Source organism: Rhinolophus hipposideros (genome assembly GCF_964194185.1).
Source record: "Rhinolophus hipposideros genome assembly, chromosome: 26".
NCBI lineage: Eukaryota > Metazoa > Chordata > Mammalia > Chiroptera > Rhinolophidae > Rhinolophus > Rhinolophus hipposideros.
This window is the reverse complement of record NC_138072.1, coordinates 75,676-90,951: the sequence shown is the minus strand read 5'-3', so window position 1 is coordinate 90,951 and position 15,276 is coordinate 75,676. Positions and strand designations below refer to the sequence as shown.

General features: G+C 61.3%; 2 protein-coding genes across 6 annotated transcripts in view; one reads left to right on the top strand and one right to left on the bottom strand.

Moving 5' to 3' along the window:
* Positions 1–8,636, top strand: part of ADORA1 (adenosine A1 receptor) — a 25,886-nt gene extending 17,250 nt beyond the window's left edge. For 2 of the 4 annotated variants that reach the window (XM_081038830.1, XM_081038831.1), the window contains exon 3: positions 4,439–8,636. In XM_081038830.1, coding sequence (XP_080894956.1) covers positions 4,439–5,078 — 640 coding nt within the window. In that variant the 3' untranslated portion in view covers positions 5,079–8,636. The remainder of the gene's footprint in view (positions 1–4,438) is intronic. The other 2 variants (XM_081038832.1, XM_081038833.1) reach the window with 2 other exon arrangements.
* On the bottom strand, positions 6,504–15,276 carry MYBPH (myosin binding protein H). 2 transcript variants are annotated; one of them, XM_081038834.1, is made up of 11 exons: positions 13,733–15,276; positions 13,521–13,655; positions 12,730–12,897; positions 10,697–10,785; positions 10,162–10,357; positions 9,851–9,990; positions 9,154–9,313; positions 7,811–7,947; positions 7,505–7,691; positions 7,193–7,243; positions 6,504–6,805 (listed from the first exon to the last, which is right to left on the bottom strand). In XM_081038834.1, the coding sequence occupies exons 1-10, from the start codon at positions 13,917–13,919 to the stop codon at positions 7,227–7,229; spliced, it is 1,416 nt and encodes a 471-aa protein (XP_080894960.1). In that variant the 5' UTR covers positions 13,920–15,276; the 3' UTR covers positions 6,504–6,805; positions 7,193–7,226. The 2 variants fall into 2 exon arrangements, with proteins under 2 accessions (XP_080894960.1, XP_080894961.1); XM_081038835.1 differs by having other exon boundaries at positions 6,504–6,778.

The following is a 15,276-nucleotide window of genomic DNA, read 5'->3' as shown; positions in this document are numbered from 1 at the left end:
AGGAGGTGCAGGCAGGGCTGCCCAGGGCCCTGACCCCTTCTGGCCCCCCACCCAGCCCTCAGCCCGTGCCTGGGCAGGAGCAGGTGACAGGTACACAGGGACGGCCAGACCTGGTCCCAGCAGCTGAGGACGCTGCCTCACCCTGGCTTCAAACAACCGTGTTCGGTTTTCCAAGCTCACCGTGAGGGCTTGCTCTGTCTTCTGAGGGCACGTGTTTTCTCTCTTCCCTCTAGCAGGGACATTGTGAGCACTGTACTCCATTCTTTCTGCTCCAGTGTCCTTCCTGAACATGGGATCTAACCAGGAACACCAAAATCATTCAGGAGTCTATCGCTGAAGGCCTTTGATGGCAGGAATTGGTCACTCAGGTGATGAAGCATCTGAGAGGCGAGATGGGGTGGTGAGGGAGCCCAGAGACTAGCAACGTTGGGAAGCAGCCCCCAGGCCAGGCTGTAGGACACAGGAGGGGAGGGGAGGGGGACGGGCAGGCTGGCCAAAGCCGGGACCTGGGCCTGTCTGCTGGGAGGCGGAGCCAAGGAGGAGACTAACTGCTGTGTGACACCCATCTGCCCAGAGGGGGAGGAGATGTCCTGGCTTCTCTCCCCTCCTTCTGGCACTCCTATGCCTCCCTTGCACCCAGCTGACCCAGGTGCTTGGGAAATGCCACCTGCAGGGCTCAGTGCCCCATGACACAGAGCAGCAGGGCAGGGTGAGCAGGGAAAGCCCAGGGTGGGCAGCATAGAGCCCCCATCTGTCAGGAGAGTGCTTTTGGTTCTCCATGACCCTCCCCGCTTTCTATGTCAGATGCTCTTTCCTGTCCAGGTCCCATGGTCTGCTTGTCACCTGATGTTCTAAGGAGGCTTACTGTTTGTGTTCTCAGATTCAGCTGAAATATCCATCCCAGTGGTGTCTGGGAAGAGCCCTCCCGGGTAGGCAGGGAGCAGCCAGCCCTCTGCAGTCCGGCCTCCCACTGGCACTGATCTCACCGTGAAAGGGGCCTATTCACGAGGCAAAGGGTCAGTGGGGATCTCGGGCATGCTCATGGCTGCTGCTCGGGTTTAGCTTGAGATGGAGACGTGGCTTCTCTGGGCTGCAGGCTGGAAGACTCCAGGGAGGCTGGGTCTGGCCCGGGGGCCGCTGTCTCACGTTGCAGGGGCAGTATGGCGCTCGGGCTGCCGTGGACATGCTGGAAGCTGGCCTTCCAGAAGAGTCCCTCATCCAAGCAGCCTTATGTCGCAGAGCGTAAGCAGGTTCCCCACAGCCCCCAGGGTGCCGTCAAGGCTTGCAGCGCTAAACCTAGGACCTTCTCCCATTGAGCACCTACCTCTCATCTTTGTCTTGGGTTCCCTGAGAGGCACTCCCTGGTGGGTCTGCCAAGGAAATGCTCCGCCCTCGCCCTCGAGAGCTGATGCTCCTGGGTGGGAACAAGGTGTGTGTGCCTCCGGAGAGAGTCAGGAAGTGATGGGCCGTGTCAGGGGCCGGCAGGGGGGCTTTCACGGACGGTCAGGGTTCTTCTCTGCGGAGGTGGCCTCTGAAGGGCAGGAGAGCCTTCCCAGATGGGGGGGAGAGGAGCAGGAAGTACAAGGGCTCCACAGAGGGTGGGTCTCCTGTTACCTGGTGGTGACTGCCCATTCCTGAGGCAGCCCCTCACTGGCTGAGTCCCAGCACAGTGGGGGGGGGGGGGGGTTGGCGTTTGGGGAGGCCTTGCACCGGCTTTGGGAGGGGCATCCCTGAGTGCTGGAGGCACATTCAACACCCCCATCCATGTGCCTCAGCTTCTCTCTCCCACATGTCAGGAGAGGTGAGTTCCTCCTGGCCCTGCCTGTGAGAGCCTGCCCCACCTCAGCCAAGGTCCCGGGAGCAGCCCTTTCCCACCGTGGAGAAAATAGCAAGAAAAACAGATGAGAACTGATACCCTGAGCTGCAGGGTCCCCTGGGACCCGACCCTGGAGTAGCCCCAGGAAAGGTGTGACCCCGGGCCTCCAGGCAGTTGGGAAGGGCTGGGGGGGCACCTCTCTAGCTAGAAGTTGCCTCCCCCTTCTCTCCCACCTGGGTCAGTATCCATCTCTCTTGGTGGGTCATCAATGCCCACTGTGGGTCCTGGGCTAGACCCCCCCAGGTCCCCCCATGCTGGACAGTAGACCCAGAGATCACCTTGTCCCCCCACATCTCTGGGTGGTACCCTCTTTGAACAGGTAAGAGGCTGCCATTTGAAAGTTCACAGGAAGGAAACGTTCCTGCATCCGGCTGACCCACAGTGAGCCTGTCGCCTCAAGGACAGGGGCTGCTGGAGGCAGGACACCTGGGCCTGGAATGTATAACCTGTGGAAGGGGGATTCCGTCTGTGCTGCACTCCCCTCACAGGAGGGTTATGGGGGTTCCCGGAGACATGAATGTGACGGGGCTTTGTAGGCAATGACTGATGGGCGGTGTGGCCCCCACCCTTCCTTCTGCAGCTGCACCCCACAGTCCGGCTGAGTCTGGCCCTGGAGACATGTGTCCCTCAGTTTTCTTCTCTCTTGACACAACGATCTATGCTCCTTTGGTCTTGCCCAGTGACTCCCATCCAGACCTTGTGTCACTTTGAGACCATGAGCAGCAAGCCCTGAGCCAGATGTTTGCACAGCTGTTGGCTGGGACACCAGAGGTTTTCCAGGTGCGAATGTTTCCAGGGGCTTGGATGTGTGGGAGCCCAGGCACAGGAATATTGGGGTGTTTACAGAGCCTTCCACACTCGCGTCTTCTGGTCCTTACACTCGGAACTGGGTCCCACTCTCTCATTTTAGAGAGGAAGACCTGACCTAGTTGGTTGTAGACCTAGGGCCCAAATTCGGACCTCTGACTCCAGGATATGCCCAGGAGGCCACCCTGCTGGGGACCCACAAGGAGGGGACGGGCTTCGGTCACAGCCGGAGAGCAAGGACTAGAGCGGAGAGAACCTCTGGGCAGCTTTGCAGGCCCTTGGTGCTTTGGGGATACAAGGACGCTCTGATCACAGAGTAGGGGAGGGGGCATGGCACCAACGGTGCTGGAGTCCTGTAGGTTCCTCGCCATCCCTACTGGACACGTAAGGAAGTTGGAAATGACGTTCCCATGGAGGTGTTCACGTTCTAGATGGGGCCGGGAAGCGTCTGACTTCTCCTCCCACTCCCGAACCACTTTCCTTCCGTTCCTATAAAACTTTCACGGTGCGGTGGGCTTGATGGGATGGAAAGGCGTCCAGGATGAGAGAGGCCGGAAGTATCCCTGTGAGGGAGAAAGCTGTGGGACGAAGGAACAGTTGGAGGGAGGCCTTGCCCTTCTCACCAGTGGGTCCAGTAGCTGTTGTCACACCCAGGAGGTCCCTCCATGCATCTCGGGAGCTGCCTTGGAAAATAACAACTGGGCAAGTGCTGCGCTGAGCCAGCTCCTGGGCACAGAGCCGGGCGGCCAGCCTTTGGCAATGGCTCCAAGGCTGGTGTGTGGGCAGAGGACACCCTGGCTGCTGGCTGCATTGGTTTAGAGAGAAGTGGGGACACTGAAACCCTCAGCCCCAGTGGGGGGTGGGCAGCCTCGTCAGCTTTTGTGTCACGTGTTTTCATCCTCTGTGTGGGTCACGACATGGGAAAGCTTGGTGCCCTGTCCGTTGACATTGTCCCATGTGTTTCCTTCAAAGGACATGTCGCGAGTTGTGGTTGTCTTGTTGGCTTACTTCCTTACCTTTGTGTTACTTGCTTCTTTTGGCAAAATGCGAGGTGCGTGGTGGCGGGGGCCTGTCTGGTTCCTTCCGGAGCACTCAGAACTGCGCTGCAGGCAGGGGGCGTCTGTGCCCACGCCGTGCGGTCCTTCCGCGGAGTAAGTGCCCAGCGCCCTCTCCTCTCCTGAGGCTAATTCCCACTCAGCCTGGCTGTGCTCAGCCCTGAGCTCAGCCCCTCAGGAGACAAGCCCTGTGCAGTGGCTGGAGGGGGAGGCACAGGGACAGGGCCTGTGCCAGGCTGGCACAGGGCCTGCAGGAGGGGTGGGGTGGGCTTTTCTGACAGTTGTGCCAGCAGGCCCTGGGTGGAGAGTGTCCGTTTGGTCAGTGTGGACATGTGTTAGGAGGCTCAGGACAGCACTGCCAGCTTCTGTGTGGCCTTGGGCAGATCGCGGGACTGCTGTGAACCTCTGTCCCTTCATCTGCCCATGCTTTCCTGCCCCACGAGGGCCGTCGTGAAGCAGTGGCGACACTGCCAACAGGCATATGCCAAGCACACGCGAGCGATTTCCACTTTGCTGATTTTATTAAAACTCCTAAACAGCGTCCTTTGCTTTCTGTCATGATTTTTGTCATTCACCAGGACCCCACCATGTACGAGTGGCCAGCTCTGGCCTAAATCTCAGGTCCGGTCAGCCCAAGACAGCACCGCCCCAGCGCCGGCCGGCGCGGGGCTGGGCCTCACCTCTGCCCTCCTCTCCCCAGGTACAAGGCGGTGGTGACGCCGCGCAGGGCTGCGGTGGCCATCGCCGGCTGCTGGACCCTGTCCTTCCTGGTGGGCCTGACACCCATGTTTGGCTGGAACAACCTGAGTGAGGTGCGCCGGGCGTGGGCGGCCAACGGCAGCGTGGGCGAGCCCGTGATCAAGTGCGAGTTCGAGAAGGTCATCAGCATGGAGTACATGGTGTACTTCAACTTCTTCGTGTGGGTGCTGCCCCCGCTGCTGCTCATGGTGCTGATATACCTGGAGGTCTTCCACCTGATTCGCAAGCAGCTGGCCAAGAAGGTGTCGGCCTCCGCGGGCGACCCGCAGAAGTACTACGGGAGGGAGCTGAGGATCGCCAAGTCGCTGGCCCTCGTCCTCGTCCTCTTCGCGCTCAGCTGGCTGCCCCTGCACGTCCTCAACTGCATCACCCTCTTCTGCCCGTCCTGCCACAAGCCCAGCGTGCTCATCTATGTCGCCATCTTCCTCACGCACGGCAACTCGGCCATGAACCCCATCGTCTACGCCTTCCGCATCCAGAAGTTCCGCGTCACCTTCCTTAAGATTTGGAACGACCACTTCCGCTGCCAGCCGGCACCCCCCACTGGCGAGGATGCCGCAGCAGAGAGGCCCGCTGACTAGACGTGGCGTTCGGCTCCCCCCTGCCGCGCCCAGAGCACCACCCCGCTGTCCCTCGGGGCTCCGTGAGCCTTCCCTGGCGGTGCCCTGCACCCCTGGCTCCTGGACGACGGGGGGCAGCCCACGGGGAAGGGACCAGGTGGCCTGAGGGGAGGAGGGAAGTGGCTCGAGCCTCCCCTCCTGCCTGACCATCCCGAGGGCAGCCCCGGCTGCTGGCTGGGTGGGGCCTGGGACTCTGGGACTGAGAAGGGCCCGTGGGCACGGAGGGAGCTGCTTGTCTTAGGCGTTGCTGGTACAGCCCAGGGACCAGGCTTAACGACAGGAGGGGATGGAGTGAAGAAGAGAGAGCAGGCATCTTGGCCTTTTTCTCTCTCCTGTTCTGTCAGAGATGGTGGCCAGCGCCACTGAGGGCAGCAGTGAAGGAGCCTCAGTCCCCACCTGCCAGGATCCCGTGTCCCCAGCCATGCTGGCTGCCAAGGTGCCTGCTCTCCTTGTCCTGAGGAGCCCAGGATCAGACTTGGGGGAGGCAAAAAGAGCTTTTATTCTGCACCAGCCTTTGCCCCCCGCAGATGTGGAGGTGTGGCCTCATGCAGCCATCAGGTGGCAGCACGGAGTATCCCGAAGGGGAGCCTGGCGTGTAACCGCCTGTCATCTGGGCCACGAACGCTACCAGCGCCAGCAGCATCTGCGGCTGGCCTGGGCTCTCCTAGGTGACACCCATCTCTTCCGCTTCTGGGCCTGATGGAGATATACCAGTTCTTGGGAGCATTCTGCCTGCCCAGGAGGAAGTGGACCGAGAATGTGGGCTGGCTGTGGGCACTCCTGGGATGAGGGGTGACAGGCTGCAGCAGGACAGAGGCCGTCCCCCTGAGACTGTGGGCAGGAAGGTCTTGCTGGCAGTTGCCCTCAGTACCCCTGGCATGCAACCTGGTTTTCAGGGGCTTTGGGGCACCTGGGGAAGTGTCGCCCCCGCCGAGCCCGGAGCCCTTTGTGCAGAAGGGAGAGGGCCGTGGTTCTGAGTGTGAGTAGCTACTCCAGGCCTTGATTCCAGGCCCTTTCCTCTCTCAGAGGTGCATTGTCCCCGGCTCCCAGGGAAGGCCACCTGGCTAATAAACGACAGTGAACCCACGTGGCGAGCACACCACTGCCTCCCCACCTCCACGTCCAGAGGACGACAGACAACCTCAGGCCAGAGGAAGCAGTGGTGGGGACGGGTGAGAAGTGGGGCAGGGGCATGTGGAGGCCTTCGGAGCACTGAGGCTTCCAGGGAAGGGTGTGTCACTGTCATCGTGGGGTAGCAAGCTCTGACCGTGAAAACGAGAGCCTGAAAAAGCTCGTGTCTGGAAAAACCCCATGACTCCTTGGGTCCCCTCCTACTCGTGCCTCTGCAACATCCCACTTGGAGACGCCGTCACCATGACGCTCCCTGTCACTGCACACCTTTATTTGACTGCCTCTCACCAGCACGCAACCCTTTGCAGAGGCTCTCACTCCAGTGTCTGCGCCTTCCGGGCCCCTTCTGCCCGGGAAGCCTGGGCTGGTCTGCCAGGCCCACTCCTGGCTTCAGGGCTCCAGTCACGGCTCGGCTGGTGCCCTGGAGCAGAGCCAACCGCCGTCAGTGTGGAAATGGGGGTCTGGGCATCCATGGAGCTGGTCCTGGGCTTGGCGGGCCTGGTGCGCCTGACCTCTCAGGCCCTCGGCAGCTGGCAGATCACACACTTCATGAGCCCCTAGTGTGGGCAGAGCCGGGCTGAAGAGGGGTTGGGGCGGGGAGCAGCCCTCCCTCCCTTGGGGCCCAGTTCCTGGGTCTGAGCTCTGCCCACTTCCTCACTGTCCGGAGCCTAGAACCACCGGCTCAGGGGAGGCAGGCACAGGTTGTCGGCCCCCCTTTTCTGATGGGAAGACGGGTCTAAGAGGACGCCCAGAGCCAGGCCCAGGTCGCCCTCTAGGTCACTGCCGTCCTGGCCTCACTGGCAATGCCTGCCTGCTCCGCTGCCCTCATCTCTGAGATGCGCTGGGACTGCGTGAGCGACTGCCCCTTCCCTCCTCACCCCTCCCCTGCTCCCAGCCTCTGCCCCAGGTAGTGGGGGGCGGGGGGGGGGGGGGGAGCCATTTACCTTCCTCTGTGTCACAGCCTCCTCCACCTGCTCTTCAGTGAGTGGCTGAGGCTGGAAGAAACCCCACAGGTCAGAGCCGGGGCTGGGGGGGCTCTGCGGAGAACCCAAGTGGGGAAGGAAGGGCAGGGAGGCTCGGGTACACCCTGCTGCTTTGCCCGCCGTGGGCCATCCTCCCTCGTGGCGAGTCCTGCCAGCCTGGCCTCTGTCTGCTGCCCTTGGACTTGTCTTGGTTCTCAGCGCTCAGCCTCCTCTAGTCCAGGGAAGAGGTAGCTTCTGCCTCCCATCCGTGGAGAGGCCCTCCTCAACCCTCACCTTTGACCTCCAGCCGGCAGTCAACAGACGCCTCCCCCAGCGCATTGGTGGCTTTGCAGGTGTAAACACCGGAATCAAAGGGACTGGGTTTCCGGATCTCCAGGGTGCAGACGCCTTGCTCAGAGAGGGCGCGGTACTTGGGGTTGCCCTCGATGGCCACTTTGTTTTTCATCCAGATGATCTTGGGCTGCGGGAGCAAGGTCACAGGAGGGCTGAGGGCTGGGCGCGGCCTTCCAAGGCCATCTCCAGGCCCAGGGGGACACGCTGGTGGCATCCCTCGGCCCACTGCCCCCACTGCCCCCTCACCTTGGGTGACGCCCGGACACTGCAGAAGAGCTGAGTGCTGTAGCCAGGGGTGGAGGCGTGATCAGCCAGCGGCTGGGTGAACGAGGGGGCTTCTAGGAAGTCTCTCTCCACAAACCCTTTAGGTTTGTCAATAATTTCTGGGTTCGGGGAGAAACTGGGGTGAACATGCAGTTGCAGAAGGAGACCTCTGAGGTCTCCTTTTCCTGAGGTGAGCACTGAAGCTTCCACCCAGCGATGTCACCCAGTCTGCACAGCACCCCTCTGCAAGGGCAACTGTTGTCCCCATGTGGCAGATGGGAAGTACGGCCCTGGGAGGATGAGTGCCTTCAAGGTGGAAGAGCACATGATGACTCTGTCTCTCTGGGTAGAGAGACGATGGTCGGGAGGGAGGTCTCGGCATCAGCAGGACGGGAGACAGCCCATTTCATCCTGACCCCTCGTCTGTGGTTCCGGGGCAGAGCCGTTAGGAAGGCAGGCATGGCCAGTGTGTGGAGCTCAGATGCAGAATGTTTCAAAGGGACAAAGTGCCTGGGTGGCAGGGAGGCCAGAGAGGTGACGGATCTCGGCTGACTGTGGAGACCAGCGTTTCATTTCTGTTTGTCTCTGTAGACAGGACTGGCTCTCCTTTTTAAACAAAAACGTCCTCCTAACTCTGTGCAGCTCAGGCTGGTGTTAGAAAGAGTGTGCCTTCTGGATACTCCCAGACTCTGTGTGGGGGAGGGCCTTGGAGCACGCAGGGTGACAGGGAGAAAGGGCTTGGAATTTCACATGTGACGCAGGGGCCATGCCCTGTGTGGAGACAGTAAATACTCGTATCTCTCTTGTCTATCTATGTGGCGTCATATTAGGGTTGGGAGGGCTGTGCTTTCAGCAGACTTGCCAGAATTCACTATCCACGCTCATTGCCCGTCAGACTGGTTCCTTTGGGACATGCATGTGAGACCCAGCGACCTTTATGATGCTAGCAGCCACTCAGCATCTTTAGAATACACAGCCACCCGCGCGGTGCTTCTTGTTGGAGTGGGTCTGCTCTGATGTGCTTGTTAAATCAGTCCTCACGTCCATGTCTTTGTTGTTCCAGTACGTGGGTGTTCCTAGTTGTGCGTGGGTGTGCCTGTGTGTGTGTGTGCCTGTGTGTGGGGGTATGTATATCTGTGTGGCTGTGCCTGTATGTGTGTGGTGTGCATTGGTGTGTATATTTCTGTGCCTGGGTGTGTGTAACTGGGTGTGAGTGAGCGTAGCTGTGCGTGGGTGTGAACAGGGAAGCACCTGTGAGAGGCCCACAGGAAAAGGCAGAGATGAGAGGGGGGGAACCAGCATCGCTGGTCCTGGCCCAGACCCACCTGCCTTCTGGATGTGGGCAAGCTCCTTGGTGACAGCGGCAGAGGCAGAGAGTCCACACAGGTTTTCCGAAAAGACCCGGAAGGAGTACGAGTTGCCCACAATGAGGTCGGAGATGGTGCAGGTTGTTGGATGGTAGCGCTCCAGCACCGTGAACCATTGCTGTAGGGAGCCAGCCTGTCATCTCACCTCTCACCCTGCCCCCCACCCCTCGCTGCCCCGTCCTCAGAGGGCTCGTTCTGTGCCCAGTCCCTGTGGGGTTGAACCTTCTAGCCTTGGGCTTGAGGGACTTTGAATTGGGAGAAGGAGCTCTTGGGTCACTTGGGTGACCTCTCTGGGTTTCTCAGAGAATTCTGGAGCCTTGCACTCAAAGTGTGGCCTGAGTGCCTGCAAACTGAGACCGCCTGGGAGCTTCTCAGAAGTGCAGGATCTCAGCCCCACCCTGAACATATTGAATGAGAATCTGCATTTTAGCAGGATTCCCAGGTGATCCCTATGCCCATGACATTTCCACCTAGTGTCTGAGGTGCCTCAGAGAGCCACCCTGGCAGTCTTCAGGGGTAAACTGAGGCCCAGAGAGGAAACAGATCTTGTCAAAAAGCCACACAAAGAGCCAGGCTAGCAGTAGGAGGACTAGAACTCAGTCCCTGGATTCCTGGACTCCAGGAAGTCCACCCTGTCTGCTCCAGGAGGCCTCACCCCCGTCTTCCTGTCTGCCTTCTGCACCGTGTAGCCCAGAAGCTCCGTGTTGCCTGTGTCCTGGGGCGGTGTCCACTGGAGGGCAGCATTGCAGCCCCAGACGTCCAGCAGCTTGATGCTGCTCGGGGGCTCAGGTCTCTCTGCAGGACCAGAGTGTGACAGGGAGTGGGCTGGGGGCCACCACAGAGCCCCGCACCCAAGGTCTTGCTCCTCTCACACGCCCCTGGCCGGACCCCACGAGGTCAGCTCTACAGTAGGGGGTGGGGGTGGGGGCTGTCTGGGGCCCTGGCGGGCAGCCTCCCGGCACATACCGGTCACCAGGATGTGGATGGTGGCCTTGGCCTCCTGGTCTTCCAGCTTCACGGTGAGCTCATAGCAGCCTGAGTCTGAGCGCTGGGCCGAGCGGATGAAGAGGATGGAATCCTGCTGCCCGGTGCGCACACTCACCCGCTGGCTGTCCACGGCGTGGCCGTTGTGGGTCCACGAGGCCTGAGGCTTGGGGTTCCCCTGGGAGAGAGGAGCCCTGATGTGCAGAAGGAGCCAGCCGCCCACCCCCGAACTCCGGGTCTCTGGGGTTGTGTCCTGGGAGCCGCCCAACAGCCCTGGGCACGAGGGGCAGCAGGGGGGCTGGAACCACAGGTGCCGCTCGGACCCCCCCCTCCAGGTGCCCAGCCAGCCTGGGGTGGGCTGTCCTGTCCACAGGCTGGAGAATGTGCACGACAGGGTGGGCGGGGCCCTCTCTATGGCCGCCCCCCGCAGGGGTCCTCACATGCCCTGGGCTCCGCTGACCTGCTCAGGTGGGGCCCTGATGTCCACCTGTGCTCAAACGCAGCGGGAGACACACACCTGGAAGGGGATCTGCAGGTTGACCGTCTCTCCCACCTGGCGGATGTGTGTCTGACGCAGGTGACGGGGGACGCGAATCTTGGGGGGCTCTGCATCAAAGCAAGAGTCTGGGCTCAGCACAGCAGTGGGGTGCTGATGGGTGGGGGCTCCTGGCTGCGTCCCGGGGCCACCTCCTTGTGGGAAGGGCGGAGCTCGCCCCTGAGGCCCAGGGGCCCAACCCCGAGGCACCTGGGAACCTGGGAGCCAGGAGGTCCCTGTGGTGTGAGTGCTGGGTGCCTGGACCCTGCCCGGCAGGGGTTTCTTGCACCTGTGGCCTGCGTGCCCAGAACGGGGGCGATGCCTCTCCCCCCAACTCAGCACGCTGCCGCCGAGGGGCCCAGTGTCCAGGTCACGGGAGAGTCAGGATCTGTCCCTTCTTAAAGGACACCACAGCAGACATACCCCCCCGCCCCCCGTCTTCTTCTGTCACCCCTCCCACCACCTTCAAGTCCTTTCCGAAATCAGACCACCTTCCTGGCTGTCACCTAACCAGGTGCAGCCCCTACAGCCATGGGGTATTCCGAGGGAAGTTGCGGCAGCCCTGGCCACTGTCTCTCCGCCGGCTGGTCTGGGGTGGTGGTGACTGAGGCATCTGAGCAGCAAACAGGTGGCAGCAGTTGGTACGCAGGACGGAGGGGAGCAGACGGGGAAGGGACACTGTGTCTCTGAGGATTAGCTGTGTGGCACTTGGCTCTAGAAGCAGCAGGCACAGAAGGCTTGGCAGCTGCAGGTGGCCGAGGACGCTGGGCAGGCCCCCACCCTGCTCTGCCTGTGAGGACGGCCTGTGTGCCCTGTGTGCTCACAGCGTCCTCCACCTCTTCTCTCCAGGAAAGCCCCCTCTCTCCTGCCAGAGGAATTTCAGTGGAGTGGTGGGTGCCGAGTCTGGCTGCCAACGTCGGGCTTCGGGGTGAGGCCCGGGCTGTTGCAGCCTCTCAGTCTCAGCTCCCCGGCGGCCCCTGGCGAAGGTCCAGGACCCTCAGTGGTTTTGAAAACCGCTGAGCAGACCCCCTGCCACCTGGCGGGACATGACTGGTGCTGTGTGGAAAGCAGGTTCTGGGAGGGTGGCCACCATAGGCTTGGTCACCTCCAGAGAGGTGTGACAGTCCATAGTTCTAAGCTCCCTATGAGTCCCATATCTCTCAGGCCCTAGAGTTGAGAAGCATTTCCGTGAATCCAAACTTGACCCCTTCTGTGGCCATGAATCCCCTTTCTGGAGGTCAGGACTGTGGGGGTGGGGAGAGGGAGTAAGGGGAAGGTGGAGAGGCCTCAGACCACCTGCTGGCCTGTGTCTCTCTTCACCTGGGACCCTGGGCTGGCCCCAGAGACCTTGGATTAGACCAAATGACTCACTGCCGTTAACAGTCTGAAACCCGACCAGCTCTGGGAGGGAAGCAAGGGTAGGCTTGCGGCGAATGAATGCACCCTGCAAATGGAAGTCTCGGCAACAGACAGCAGAAGGCCTCCCAGGCCCCCAGTGCGACGCTGCCCTCTGGGGATGGAGAAGCCTTCGTGGCTCTTGGCTTGCTCCCGCCAGGGACACGGTGGGACCAGATGGAAGTAGACTTCACTCTGGTCCCAACCTGGGGGAGATGGAACCCAGGCCGTAGGAAATGATAGAAGATGGGCAGAAATGGCTTCCACGGCTGCTGGAGGGATTGTGCTTAGAAAGGAGGAAGAGTGGGATAACGGGCACAGGACCTGAGGCCGGGACCTGGGGAGCTTGAGCGGCCGTTTCTGGGGTCGGGAAGCCCTTCCCCTAATGCTTGGGGACTCGGCCACTCAGGGAAATGGCCTCTTGGACCTCCAGAGGCCCCTGATGCTGAAGAACCTGGGGCTTTCTTAAGGCAAGATGGTGACAGCATGTGGCTTCTGCTCGCGTGTGTGGGAACGGCACATGACCGCCTGTCCACTCTGCCCACTGGCCTCTGTTTCTCCATCTATCAGATAAAGTGCCCGGGAGAGCTGGGGGCAGCAGATGAGAGGATGGGCTTTACCAGTGGTCTCTCGGATGTGGACAGGCTGGTCCAGGACAGCTGGTGGGCCGGCCCCTGCCAGGCTCACGGCAGCCACACGCAGGAAGAACTTCTCTCCCAGAGCCAGGTTCCGCACGGTCTGCTGGGTCACCATGATGGGCCGGGCGTTCACAGGCACCCACTCCAAGGCTGCGGAGAGGAGAGGGCACAGGGCCCTGGCTGTGTGGCCATGGGCACTCTTCTCCCTGGTGACCTAGGGAAGCCACTTCCCTCTATGGGCCCATTTTCTCCGGGCTCCCCTTCCCTGACTTCTCATTCTCAAATGGCATCAGACACCTGAGGTTAGAGCCCTGGAGTGGTGGCCATAGGGGGGGGGGTGGCTGAAGCTCAGAGAGGGTGGACACCTTGCCAGGTCATACAGCACGGTCAGGGCAGAGGCAGAGGGCAGGCTGAGCGTGGCTGCCGTGGACAGCAGACAGCGGGAATGTCGCCAGACCCCCGTCCCCTATTTCTCACTGTCTCTGAGTCTAACTGCCGTCCACCCCCCAGCTTCTCAGCCCTCTGCCCCCCGCCCCCAGCAGAGTCCGCTGAGATGTAGCGTGGCCCTCACCTCTCATCAGAGCACTGCCTTGTGTCCCCTCCTTCTGTGCTGTTGTTACTCAGGGGCTCCCTGGAGCTGGAGGATAAGGTCCTCCTGAGGTCATGTGGGCTCCCCCTGCTGTGTTCCCTGACTGGCCAAAGGCAGGGTCTGGGGGCTTGTCCCTGCTGTGCCCCATGCCCACCCCCCCGGGTGCGTGCAGGGCTTAGCTCACCTCCCTCCCTGAGCAGCTCCAGCACGTAGCCCTGGAACCCCAGCCTCCCTGGCCTCTCCGGAGGTTCCCAGCTCACGGTCATCGAGCTGTCACTCACATCCTCCACGGTCAGCAGCAGCGGGGCACTGGGCACGTCTGAGGGCGGGGGAGAGGATGAAGGATGCTGCGAGCTCCCGCTGCGTCCCTCTCCCACCTGCCCCACCTCTTGTCACCTTCACTTGGGGGTGCAGGTTTGGTGGCCGTGGGGACAGGGGCCTGAGGGCTCGCCACGGGAGCCTGCTCTTCCCCGGGACTCCCTGATGCTGCCACTTCCTCCAAGGGCTCAGGGGGCCCCTTGGCCAACTCAGAGGCCTTCTCTGGGCCATCGGCAGGGGCCTCCGCGGTGACTTCTCCTGTCATTGCTGGGCTGGTTGGGGGGTCAGGCTGCAGTGTGCAGAAGTCCGCAGTGGAGGGTCTGGCCTCCCCGGTGCCTGGGACACCTAGGTCTAGGCTTATATAGCAGGGGCGGCCCCACCCCCAGTGAACCGATTCCCAGCTGTGGGGTCAGGTCAGGGCGGGGGTGGGGGGGCTGGGGGCGGGGATCTCCTAGGCCAGGAATAGCTCTGGGGGAGGGACCTTTCTCCAGGGTGCCTTGTGGAGCGCACTGCCCCATCTGTCACTCACCGTCACTGTGATTGGACCCCAGCAGCCAGGTGCTGGTGCCCTTATGGGAGGAAAGCACAGACTGAGGAGACGGGACGTTGGCAGGAGCCTGTGCCAGGGGTCAGGGCCGTGGGAATGACAGCTTCTATCTGGAGAATGAACCCGCCTCAGTATGTGTTGGCCTCTGTGGTCACCTGTGCCCAGGGCTCCTCAGCCGGGGGCTGGGTCCCAGAAGCCTGAAATAGCCTCCCTGGGGAGCACTCCCAGCTCTGCCCCTGGGGTCCCACATTTGCCCGTCCTCACATCCCCTGGGGTCTGAGGCTGAAGGCCCTGGAGAAGGAGGAAGTGGGAGGCCACGGTGGGACTGAGCAAGGTGTTCCAGCAACGGGACCCCAGGAGGGGATGTGAGGCCCCTGGTGCCGCCTCTCTGAGCCTCCCCTTCCCTGCCTGTTCCCGACAGCACGATGATGACGGACCCCTGGCCCTTGGGGTCGCAATGCAGATATGAAGGAGGTCCTGGCGGGTGGCCGCACTCTGAACCTCTTCAAGGTGGGGCATGGCTCAGGCGTTTGCAGTGGAGGAAATGAGGCAGGTACCAATTTCTAGTTATTGATTCATTCACCCAAGAAAACGCTAATAAGCCGGAAACACCCATGCGGGGGAGGGGGCAGGCAATGAGCGCTCCGGTGCTGCTGGCAGCGTAGATGGGAGCCTCCTTTTGGGAAGCCAGATGGTGTCTAGAAGAACTGAAAGCACGCGACCCACACGTGTGCCGCAGGGGACATGCCTGAAACACCCTCTGCAGTGTTCTGCTTCATGCCCCAAACCTGGGGACAGTCGCAGTCCTTCAGCAGAAGGCACCTGTCACTGTGGAGTGTGTTCGCACCTAGTGTGGAGGTGGTGTCACCCCCCAGGGGAACTCGGCAGACTACCGCAGGCTGCCTTCTGCTGGGGCATCTCCAGGGGCCGCGAGCACAGGGCAGCAGATGGTGGTGGCCTCTGCGTGGAGTTTCAGGAGACTAACGAGGTCTCGTTTCCTGTCCTGGGTGGTGGTTGGTTACACAAGTGTTCATTATATAATAATTCTTCAAATTTAAAAAATAAATTTTACGCA